The sequence below is a fragment of the Schistocerca piceifrons genome, chromosome 1, assembly GCF_021461385.2.
Source record: "Schistocerca piceifrons isolate TAMUIC-IGC-003096 chromosome 1, iqSchPice1.1, whole genome shotgun sequence".
Lineage (NCBI taxonomy): Eukaryota > Metazoa > Arthropoda > Insecta > Orthoptera > Acrididae > Schistocerca > Schistocerca piceifrons.
Window position 1 is genome coordinate 418605623 of NC_060138.1, and position 13018 is coordinate 418618640.

A 13018-nucleotide genomic window follows, 5' to 3' on the forward strand; every position below is an offset into this window, starting at 1 on the left:
TGCAGAAATGGTTTATGGCTTGCCCATCAGGATGCCAGGTGATTTTTTTCAAGAGCATGGCACAAAAGGGGTTGCAGGTTTATCTCAATGTGGGTCACAACTGAAACAGTATACAAATCATCTGAAACCTGTACAATATCCCCACAAAGCAAAGGAAACACCATTCATACACAAAGACCTTAGACTCTCAACACATGTGTTTATAAGGGTCACTCAACCGATTAAGGTATTAGAGCCTCCATATGAAATCACATATGAAATACTGAAAGGACTTCAAAATTTTTTCGACTCAAAGTGAATCTTCATCAATTGATGAAAACTGGCATATGAGAATGATAAACATCCTGAAGAGACTCCAGATGATTTGTCAGCCCAGTGCAACTACCAAACTATACAGAGGGTGAAAAACCTAGAAGAAGATCAAAATCTGGTTAGGAAATTCAATTTCCTGCAAGATTAGTTGACATCTTAAAATTACTGTGCTGCTGAGAAGAGGGTAATGTGGGAACTCGACAAATTAGTGTGTGTATTTGTCTTTGTAAAATGGTTGGAATGGTAAGTTGGCATAATATCATTTCCAGAATGTCTCCACAATATCCTTTGTTCCAAGTGTGCTAGTCCCGCAAGTTTCACAGTTTCACAGGATACCTCATGTGAAGTTCGGTAGGTAGGAGATGAAGTACTGGTAGATGTAAGGCTATGGGGATGGGGCATGAGTCATCCTTGGGTAGCTCAGTTGGTAGAGCACTTGTCTGCAAAAAGCAAAGGTCCCAAGTTTGAGTCTCAGTCCAGCACACAGTTTTATTTTGCCAGGAAGTTTCAAGTTTCAGCATTATTATTCTTTGGAATTTAACAAAAGAAGTTGTTACTCCATGATTTTTGTAATCAAGATTCATTGTGGTTTTTTTTTTTGTGTGTGTGTGTGTGTGTGTGTGTGTGTGTGTGTGAGAGAGAGAGAGAGAGAGAGAGAGAGAGAGAGAGAGAGAGAGAGAGAGAGAGAGACAGAGAGAGAGAGAGAGAGAGAGATATAAGAAAATAAAATAAATGGTGAAGTCCAAGTTAAATTTAGTCTTTAATGAACTACGTGTGTAACATGTATGTCCTACTTAAATAATAGAATAGAAAAGTCAGGATAGTAACAGTAATAAGTAAATGCAATATCAGATTAATATGTCCAAAGGTAGTAGCTGACACTACAACTCTGGTGATTTGGCTGTATAATCAAGAACAGTCATACAAAAAGATTAAGTCTTCACAATTAAGGCTTTATAGTGATGTGATTAATTTTGCTATCATTTCTGGATAGACCATAATTAACACCTGTCATATCATTGTACCTTATCTTCCCTTTGCTTTGAAACTTGTCAACAATGAACCCTTCACCCCACTCATTGTTATGGTTCATATTGTGTAGTTCTTCTTTCATGTGATTTTATTTGTATTTAAAAATAACCTCATTTTTCCTTCCTCTATTTCTCACTTGTTATTTACTCTACATCCTTTATATTTTGCTATTATTTCATTTATTACTTTGATTCCAGTGCCTTCTCAACTGTTTCCTATCATCCAGGAATCTGGATATCTTTGTTTTCTAACTTCTGTTGTGTGTAATTTCTTTGAACACTTTATTAACATTTTGGTATGTTGTGAAGGAACCTCAAGTGCCAAATTCTAGTTATTCTAGAACACTGATATTTTATTGTTGATTTGTGGTCTTTGAATAATTAAGTACTAGTAATTAAATCAGACCTAATTAACTATTGGTTTCATTTAAAGACATGTATTTTTGCACAATAAATGGATATTCTACTGCAAACTGAAAGAGCTTCAGATTTTGTTTGTTTTTAATAATTTCATGTAATATTTCATAGGTATGAGGCAGTATTCAACATTGTGATTAGATTGCCACAATCCTTTGTGCATATTAAATAACTTCAGTATCATATGAAATAAATACAGTAGTAAAGGATATGCATACAAAAGGAAAACATAACTTAATATCTTTTATTTACAAAGTTCAGTTTCAAAATATCAGATGAAACTTCATTTTGTTAACAAAACTGTCATATAAATAATATTTCCATACATAAAATGAAACAAAATACAAAAACAGAAAACTGAAGTAACTACATTTTCTGCACACAGCCATATCTTCACTATGCCAGAGCACTGTAATAGAAATCCTCTTCAATATTATCATAAACTTTTCTTACCAACTTATTTCTTTGGTATTTCAGTAGATCTTTTCATAGATACAAACTATAAAGATTCACGTAAGTAATTGCTTTGGTTCTTTTCTGAAGACACAGTTTTAAAGTGGTACACAGATTGTTATTTGAAGTGAACCAATCTGTAAATATTTTGGGAAAAAAGTGTGCCAAAGGTTGATGATAGTACCTGTAGTTTGTTCACAGCAGGAAGTTACATAAATGAGACACTCTATTGGAAAACAGCTGCTAATTGCATATTGACACAATTGTCTAACAAACGTATTGTTTCTACCACAATCTATATGACAAAGCTATCTGGGAGATGCTATTTTAAGTTTTATTATTCTAATATTTTCTACATGACATTTTTCTGTCATTCTAGCATTGTAGATATTGTGGTTTGGTTAACAGGTTTCTCCTAGTTAAGATTTGACAGCTACTGTTTTCCTTGCCAATGCATATATCATTTTTCTTTCCATCCTAGAGGAATATTATACATTCTAGGGACTACAAACATTCATGGAATACTTCTACAGCTTAATATAAGAAAAATAATATACATCATTTGCCCAATTCAGTATATCAGTATTAAGATGCTGTTAAAAATAAGACAATAGCTGCAAATTTTATGTCTGAATAACAAAAGTTTTACAATTTTCTCAAGCAGGTTTTAGATTAACTAACATTTTTTTCCAAATGCAGATATAAACTTTTCGTCAACACATCTTGAATGGGCAATTTATTTCTATTTCTACCTCATTATTCATTATTGTGCAAGACATCACTTGGAACCAATGCAATTTGTTAATTTACTTGTGAAATTCTACAGGAGGTTCACTGTGTTCTATAAAACTTCTATGCTTTTAGTGGAAACCACTTTATACTGGATAACAATTATAGAGTATACAGCCTCAGGAATATTGCATATTTACTGTGCTTGAGCACTGCCAACAGTCTCTCATATTTATTTACCAATTGCTTCTTGAGTGATATATATATACATAAATACATTCTTTTACACAACTGAACATCAATTATAGTCATTTGCATTGTCCACATATATCAATTATTAAAAAAAAGGAATATGCATAACTTCCAGAAGCTCATGACTTCATATTATTGTGACGCTTAGATATCAAAATAGAATTGCTCAAGACACTTTCTGTTGCTCCCATTGAATAAACATATTTTTTTTTTTTTTTAATTCGACACTCAAATGGGGAGTTTTTGATAGCTCCTAACACATAAACCAGTTTATCAGTCTCATAAGAAGCCCTTCATAGGGCACTATAATGATACTTTAGGTGCTACATTTGCACTTTCCTTCCTTACTCATTAGCTTTGCTACTGATCATTTTCAATGCAGTCTGCCTCCTGCTGCAGGCCAATACTGCTGCTTGAGTGCCTCCTGTTACTTACAGGTACTTCAATATCTGGCTGGTAAGTTTCCTGAAGTTTAGCTGATTGGTCCTCAAGACTTTTCTTCAGGCCTTCAATTGTATGTACAAGCATCTGACGCCGTAACAGAGAAAACTGCCTTTTGTCATCAAATCTTCTCCTTTCATCTTCTTGTGCCTCTCGAACTTTTGCTTCAACTTCAAGACGTTCTTTCCGCAATTGTTCTAACTTCTCTTTTAAGCTTTCACGCCCACTCTTCTCTCCTGCTAAGATTAGAAACAAAATTCTTGACAATTATAAGTACAAACATTGTTACTGAGCACATGTATTTTTAAATAATACACAATGGTGAGAGCTTTATTTACAAAAAGTAAATGGCAACGAATATTAAGACAACTTTGTGGAAAGAAAGTGATTGGACAGTGTCACATCTGGTGACAAAGTTAATGATTACCATTTTATCCAGCTTTAAAGCTTTGTTTAAATGTGATACAACACTCTTACCTTGATGTCTGTTAAATGAAGGATCTGATATTTGTTGTTTTACCAGTAAGGGGTAAATCAAGTGTTTCAGAATAAAACATGGGGAAACATGTTAGATTTTCAATTCCCTAACAATGGCATGTAGATTTGGGAATAACTGAAGCTGAAATTTGATGCACCAAAAGATGAAAGAAGGCAATATTATGCCCAGCAAAAGTAACAAAGATTGCAAACAAGTGGTTCCCCATGTATGGTAATTACTTACAATGGATAGTATAATATATGAGATAAAACAAGTTTACAGTGAAAGGACACTGCTATCACTTAGATTATGATGCCTCTCAAGGTAAATATAGTGAAATAATCTGTCGTAGCTTCTGTTATATTTATAATTCTATGTTATGTGGCAGTTACAGTGAATTAGTAAGTACTTAATGAAAATGTTGTTCTGAATTGTTCAAGGCACAAATTCAGAAGTCTTTTCAGAACTTCACCTAACACAAGAGAACACTGAGAAAAACTTATTGTCTGACAATTCAGATGTGTTACACAAATAATAGAAGTTTCCCAGGGACTATGAATAATGAACAAAAATAGCAATAGGGGACCTAAATAACATAAAATTTGTAATTGTAAGCCTCTGTTCATACATCCATTCTTAATACACTTTTTCAATTGTTGTGAATGGAAAATGGTGGTCATTAATAATAAAAATAATAGTAATAATAATATTCATACACATATGAATAAAAATAACAGTTGCCAGTATTTGCAAAGAATTGCCATAACTCATTTTACACTTCTGAGATAAAATTAAACATATGACTCATCCATCCTGTTATCTGTTGTTGTTTTATCTCAGCTGGATGTTTCTGTTTTCTGTTGTTGTTTTATCTCAGCAAGATGTTAGATGAATTGTCCCTACCATAAACTTAACTTTGACTTGTGTAATGACCTCTAGTAGCTATGGGAGGGAGGACGAGGTAGCTGGCAAGTTCTTTGTTTCTTGTCTTAACTTAAAGCTTTTATGCTTGTGTTCTGCTACACTATTTCTGTCAATCAAAGTGCTATTAATTATTACCACAGCAATAATCATGATAGCTACTTCATAAATATTTTAATCTGCTAGCCTTACCCCTACTGCTTCATTCACATACACATTTGGCACAGTTATTGTATACATCTCCTCCAGCCCCATTTCTGTGTCTGCCTCTTCCTGTCCCCAGTCTCCATCCACCTCATTCTACCACCTCTATCTGTCCATCTCCTTCTCCCCACTCCCCCCCTCATGTTGTCCATCACCTCAGCCACTTCCTCTCTAGTCATATCTTCCTACCCCTCTCTCCCTCTATCTGTCCATCTCCTTCTCCCCACTCCCCCCCCTCATGTTGTCCATCACCTCAGCCACTTCCTCTCTAGTCATATCTTCCTACCCCTCTCTCTCTCAATCTCCTACTTCCTCACCTTCCTTTCCAATATGCATACCTTCCACCTGCCTCATGCATATTCCCCTCCTCCCCTGTCCTTGTCCCTGTCCACATCCTCTCCTCACTCATCTCTGTCCATCTCCATCCATCTCATCCTCCTCCACACTTTCTATGTACATCACCCCCTCCTATCCCTTCTCTAAATCTCCATATCACCCTCCCCTCTCTGTCTCACTATTCTTCTCTCACACTCCCCCTCTGCTCAGCCCTGTCCAGTCCCATCCCCTGCAAGGCAAGCTGATACACCCTCAAAACACACCTCCTTCCTTCTTTCTCTACCTATCTCCTCTTCCTCCCTTCTCTCTGTCCACAACATCCATCCCCTCTGTCACTATCCATCTCCTCTCCCCTGCCCCCACTCTGCCCATCTGCACCGGAAGTCCCTGGAAGCCATGCCAATACTACCTGTGCCAGGCAGCCTACATGCCAGGGGTAGAATATTCTCTCAGACACAGATGGAGATGCATGGGTCAGTCAAATGCTGCACTTCTTTCTTTTACACAGCCGAAATAACAAAAAACAGAATCGTTCGACAGCCAAAATCTAACTGCAGTTTTTGAATACATGTATTCTTCAAAATCACTGCGTCTGTGTGCCACTTTCTTGTTATTTTTCTTTCTGATTAAAAACTCTCCATCTTTACTGTTCCGTAGGACCTACCTCAATCAGTAAAAGAGAACTGATGATCATTTTCTTGCCTGTTCATCTGTTTGAAACCTGGGGAGTCATAGAAGTTGAAATTTATGTTGCTTACTGAGGTCTATAGTTCTCTGATGGTGTAATAATTTTAAGCTTTTAAGTCAATCCAATCAAAAATACGGTCCTTTATGTCATGTTTTGATACTGGCACTCTCAAATTCGCTCATTAAAATCTATTTGGTACTTCCCCTTGATGTGGACTCATAAAATTTAGCAAGGAGGAAGATTTCACAGTATGAATAAAGGAAAAAATCCGAAAACTGTGAATTCATATTGATATCACATGCAAAATTTCTTTTGTCATTTGTTACCTGGCTTCAAACCTGAAAGTAAAATATTCTCGAAAATCTTGAAATCCCTGGGATTGATATCTTACCAGTATCTGTGTCAATAACAGGCAAAAATCATCAAGATCCTTGATTCCCAGAATGGATGATCTGTCTATAGGGCCTACACATAACTAAAGTTTGTATGGAAGCCTCAGTGCATGAGTCGTACTCGCAGCTGGCCAGCTTTTTTATAGCTGTTTTTGACACACTCATAAAAAAGTTTTTTTCCAGGTAGCCTATCAAATCCAGTCCAAAATCAGGGGACAGCTTATCCCCAGTTTATACTCCAGTTAGGTGTTGTCTCACACTGGTGCAATATGGTTCCCGTGCTATTCCAAGAACATTCCAAATTCATACAGCTGTCCCTTAGTGACAGAGATAACTGAATAGAAACACCTTTTTTAGCCACTCTGGTGAACTGTTTCTAGCAGCTTTGATGAACAATGTGCACCGAACAAAAATATGGAAACACCATGGGAAACGTGTGCTTGAAGATAAATGCAAGATTCTAGCCAAGTCTGCACATTTTGCTGTTTATTGGGCCATGAATGACACCTGTGCAACATCATCAATACATTAAGAGTGTCAGTCATGTACTGTGTTGTAGTAGTAGTAGTAAGTGAATTATGTAGGAGCTAATTGAACCTGAACGTAGGCGTATTGTTGATGCTCATGTGAGCAAAAGTGTTTGGTGTTTTTAGTGGCACAATATTGAATATTTATATGAAATACAGGGAAAGCAGAAAAACATCATTTGCTGAGTCATAACAGGGCCAAAAATGTGTATTGAGTGATCATGACAGATGATCATTGAAGAGAATTGTGACGAAAAATAAGGGGACGACAGCTGCTAAAGTAACTGTAGAACTTAATACCACACTTGCGAACTCTGTCAGCACCAACTCAACACAAAAAAACACAAAGGGAGCTCCATAATGAGGCTTTGTAAAGCGAGCTGAAACTCCAAAACCACTTAACAGTGATGAAAATGTCGTTTAACAGGAAAATGTGCTGTTGAAGCCATAAAACCTGGACTATGGAGCAATGGATGAGAGTGATTTGGTTGTGTGTGTCTTGTTTCACGCTGTTTCCTACTTCTTACTGAGTTCATCTCTCTCTCTCTCTCTCTCTCTCTCTCTCTCTCACGCACACACATACACACACGCGCACACGCACACACACTGACATTTTTCACTTTTTTCTTTTGCATTCTGTTGAAACTCCATAGCAGTATTACATCATGCTGGAGCTTGTCAATAAACATGTTTTAAACAAAAATAAAAAGACTTAACAGGAAAGAGGATTTGCTAATAACAACAGTGTTATTCTCTTATAAGTTTACTGTTGTTGTGATTAATCATTTTCTGTCAAATGTCACAGTGCTGACAGAGAACATGGGTGGTCAATCAAACTCCAATGTAGCATGAGGTTGTGAGTGAAGTGTCTCCCTACTCTTTTGCTGAGGAGTTGACAAATTCTGGATCACATCCATTTATGAATGAGATCGTTGAGGTAGTCACTAACTGAGTTCAGTGTTGTGTTTGCCAGATGCCATAGCCATAAAATTTTTATTTACAGATTCTGTCATCTCAGTTTAGAGGCTTCACACGGAAACTATACATTGAGGAACAAGTGAAGTTTACATTCACATAAAACTACACATACTCACACAAACATACATACAAAAAACATCTATAAGAGAGTTCAGAGTACATGGATCGTCTATGTTGTTATTTTCATTCCCTAAGGTTTTTTATGAGACATATTTATTACAAACAAGCAATCCAAAAGCTGAATTAAGTTATCACATATTCTAATTTTTCCCCACATTATTATTTTTAAATATCATAAAATACTTACCTTCATTGGTAGTATTTTTGGCAGAACCGCCTTTTTGTCTGAAAGATGTATGCTGGCTTTTTTCTAAAGACTTTTGCAGTCTGTCAAATGTTGCACTGCATGTGTATACCTTCCTTTTGACAGGTTCGCTTTGTGGGCAGTATCTAGACCCATCAGCTGCATTTCCAATATCAATAGAGCGGAATGTTGTCAGAGCAGGTCTCTGAAAATTATTAGTGCTGGCAGAAACTGGTATCTTTGGCGAGAAAGTTACATCTTCCTGATGTGGGGTTGAGGAGCCATCAGATTCAGATGAACTGGATCCTTGCACTGGCATACTTCTGATATTTCTGTTCTGTCTCTTTCTTGGGCTGGCTAGGATTTTGTCTGGCTCTTTATGTCGCTTGAATGAGTCCTCTCCTGTCATCAAAAACGTGTTACCATTTTGCAAATCTTGATCTTCATTGTGATTCTCTACAATTCGTTTTGGTGAGGTTGTACGTGATCTTAAAATTTCTGGTGGTGACCTCAATTCATTTCTGGAGCCAGAATTTAAAACTATCGTTTCTTCATTAGCAGAATTTTTAAGCATTGCTGGTGGTTTGGTTCTGGGACAATTGTCATTGAGATAATTTGAGTTCAAGAAATATGGTTTAGGTTTTGGAAGCATGAAATTTGTAGTTTTATCCATTATACCTCCTTTCATGCTGACCAGAATATTTTCTGCTTCTAGGATTAACTCCCTATATTTACGGTCCGCTTCTTTGTCTGCTTCCACAAGTGCCATCTCAGATGAAAATGTTGCCAAATAATTGGCATTACCTCGTGCACCATTGCGCATCAGGCCGTTTCCTCCACTGTAGATACCTCCGCAGCCAGTGTCGCTTCGTCTGGCTGTTGAGCTCACGGAATTTGAACGCTGTTTCTGAGGGGAGCAGTATACGTCTGTAATCATCTTAGGTGAGACATCTTGGTTCCAGTTCCCATTGGCACCAGTGTTACAATTCATGGGATGCAGTGGTCTAATATTTTTGTTTATCAGCCTGGATGGCGAAAGTGGTACTCCTTCACCTTCAAGAATTCGCCTGCGCAGGCTTATTGGAGTATTTCCAGCGCTCCTTGTTCCAGTCACACCAGTACGCTCCAGCATCTTCTGCATGAGGACCTTGTTGAGATTCATGACACTGGGACCCAGCTGTACGTCGGCTGATCTGTCGGTGTGTTGCTGTGGTTGCGCCTGTTGCTGGTGATGCAACCCATTATGTTTGGGTAATGGCGACCCAGCAGCACCAGTTCTCGATCCAGCACTGGGCCACTCTCTTTCATGGTCCCGGTCGTGATCAGATTCGTGCTGTCTCTCCCTGATGCTGCTATTCGCAGAGCGACGCACAGAGCACCGAGATGGCCTCTTCTTTTCGCTCGAATTCCGTGAGCCTGGCTGACTGTGTGCCTGCTGCATATGATGGTGATGGTGGTGTCGAGTGGAGCTTCTACGTCCCACTGGAAAACCATCGTCCGCCGAACTGCAAACAAACGACACAAATTTTTAGATGTATAAAAGGAATTTTCAATTGAAATTAAAAATTCCTGTTTAAATATTCAAGAAGAGCAATAAGATTCATTCGGATAAGGGAACAAGAGATAGGGACTTTTCTTTATGATACAAGAAGTTGTCTAGAGGTAAAGCATATCTCGACCACCTGACCTCATACTTTCTTGCAAGACAGAGCCCAAATTCGATTTATCTACTCACAGTCAGCATATGAGGATCGAATGAACCCAATTGTGACATTCAACACACACGAAAACATACACCGTGGGACTGCCCAGTGCCCAAACAATGGGTAATGACAGATGGGAATGCATTTCAGACAAAAGTTTTCAAGCCCAAGTGATTTTTTGTGTGATCAGGAAATAAAGAAAACATCCTGCTAAATACACTGTCACGAAACAGATGCAGAGACCTTATCATCTCAGTAATGTCTGGCCGTATCCGTGCCCCCAGGCAAAAAATTGTCACCTCCATCCTAATAGCATGCAACATTCCACGCCATTTGTTACCAGCTGACACTCAGTGAGGACTCCTAGGTTGGTCATATTGTAGTTCTATTTTTTTATCAACATTCATGGCGAAAGTGAAACTCCTGATCTTCAGGAATTTGCCTGTGCAGCGTTATGGGAGTATTCCTGGTGCTCCTTGTTCCATTCATGCCATTACGCTCCAGCATCTTCTGTATGAGAACCTTGTTGAAATTCATGACACTAGGACCCAGCTGTACAACGACTGATCAGTCGGCATACTGTTGTAGTCGTTCCTATTACTGGTGCTGGAGACCACTGTGTTTGGGTAGCAGTGACCCAGCAGCAGCCATTCCCGGGCCAAATTTCTGACGCCTGTTGCACAGTTACAACGTTCTCTTGGGTATATTCAACTTAAGTTCGAGGACGACGAGGCGATTCCATTTGTCTTACGGTTCCAGGAAGTTCCTCAAAGTCTACAGTTTTAGCCTAGTACACATAAAATCTCTCGTCTTTAGAGTCCTCGTTAAGATCACAGGGAAATAACGATATATGGGTGCCGCTCAGTTGGATGTGGTCACTGTGACTAAAGAACATTGTTATCTCAGACAGAGGACCAGTTTTAACATAATTAAAATCACCTCATGAAGACCACAGAGCCTCTTTCAGTTTGTATCAGCCACGGGCAACATCAATTGATGACTGTTACCTAGTGACTCGTAGTATGGGAATAGAGAATGCAACAGCCCTGCGCACTGCCTCTTTAGAAAGAACTGGGAGGGCCAGCATGTAGCCATCTTTTAAGGTCAATTTGGCTTCTAGGAGTTCGTTAGAAATAACAATACGATTCTCCCAGCGCCATGATGAGCAAAGATGTTGAACAACGGAATACCTTCTACTGACCTTGGTTCAGTGGCGTTGGGTTCTCATCACAGATGAATTCAGGGTTTGTATGATGCCTGACGATTGTCGTAGAAGACTGTGAAGATAGCCATTTACCGATGCTTGTCTCAGACATGGAGTCTAACGGCTTCAGCAGGGAGGCGCACGTCTCTTGCTTTGGGCCACTATCAAGTAATGACGAACGCCACTTATTACTATTAGGGACCATTTAAGGGCTTTGCGGTATCTGGACAGTAGCCATAAACCTGTCTTCCAGCACTAAGTTGACATTTCTATGATGGGCTCGTCCTTCAAGACGAAAATGGGCGAGCACGCCGCGCCCACTTGGAGACCACCGTGCTTCATTAGAGAGGAATAGAATGGCCGGTGGTATCTGTTGGCATGAATCCCAGTTGAGAATACTTGGGAACTGTTGAAAGTTGCAGTATGTGGTCACAGGAATCCTTCTAGATCAACGGACATTCTCAAAAAGACCCGCCTTCGAAGAGTGGCAACAGGTTTAAGCAGGAAATTGTGGACCAGCTCGTGGACAGTAGAATTCAAACAGGTTTCTATGCACAGAGTGGAGCAACAGTCATGTTATCCAACAGCAGAATTTGTGCGAAGATGCACTGTCGAGTAGGCTGTGTTTATTTTGGCTATCACTGCGATTTATTTAACTGTGAAGTCTTTCTTTTAGTTTCATAAGGGTTATTCTATTATCCCCTGTTCCCATTGAATATAAGACCACACATCTACACAGACATTCGAAGCAGCTTATATTGGGAACAGCTTTCCAACCAGTGTTAGTATTTCCTATACGATACTACCACCCACCTGAATTGCTCTTAAACAGGTTCTAATCCTGTTAACAGTATGCGCAAATATGTTGTACCATTCATCAACCTAAGGACAGTCAACTCGGTTAACTTGTTTAGAGAGTCTAGTGACAATGTTCCAGCAGTATCGCTAAGCTCTGTGCCCTGTGACATTTTACTACCTGATGTACTAGGGTGAGGCAATGGATTCTACATTAAACATAAAAGAAATATTTCTGAGCAACAGTCAAGACCGGTATACGGCCCAAGCGACAATTCCCGAAAATCATTTGATTCATTATTGTCAAAAGTACGATTATATGAGGTGTCAAGCGAAATCCGTGACTGGATTGAGGATTTCTTGGTATGGAGAATGCAGCAAGTTATTTTAGATTGAGACTCTTCGGTTAATCTACAGGTAATTTCGTGTGTACCTCACTGCAGCGTGTTGGGTCTCTTGCTATTTTTGTTATACGAGGGTCGTCCCACAAGTCATGGCGACTATGGTATTTCTTGCGACAGTGCGACAACATGAGAATTCCACGCTGCGCATTGAACCGGTACATCAGTGTGTATTAACATAGGCGTAGGAACTCTGTGTAAATTCATTGTGCACGAATAAAAATGAATCAAAATCAACATACTGTGTCTCAAAATAATCCTCCAGTGCATATACACAGCTTTGCCACTGATAGGGGAGGCGATGAACGCCATTTCTATTGTCACCAATGTGTGCCACCTGTCACTGACATGCCGTGAGGATATCTGCCCTGTTTGCAAAGCGCCTCCCATGCAACGGTTTCCTCAGTTGTGAGATGAGGCCTAAGTCGCATGGACTGAGGTCTGGTGTGTAG

At 39.0% G+C, this 13018-nt stretch overlaps 1 protein-coding gene across 1 annotated transcript in view; it reads right to left on the reverse strand.

The window, feature by feature from the left end:
* Window positions 1-1990: 1990 nt before the first annotated feature.
* The window catches only part of LOC124731761, a 764200-nt gene continuing 753172 nt past the window's right edge, over window positions 1991-13018 (reverse strand). The window contains exons 11-12 of the mRNA XM_047248518.1: window positions 8467-9968; window positions 1991-3874 (exon numbers count right to left, since the gene is read on the reverse strand). Of these exons, the coding sequence (XP_047104474.1) occupies window positions 3555-3874; window positions 8467-9968 (1822 nt within the window). The 3' untranslated portion in view covers window positions 1991-3554. The remainder of the gene's footprint in view (window positions 3875-8466; window positions 9969-13018) is intronic.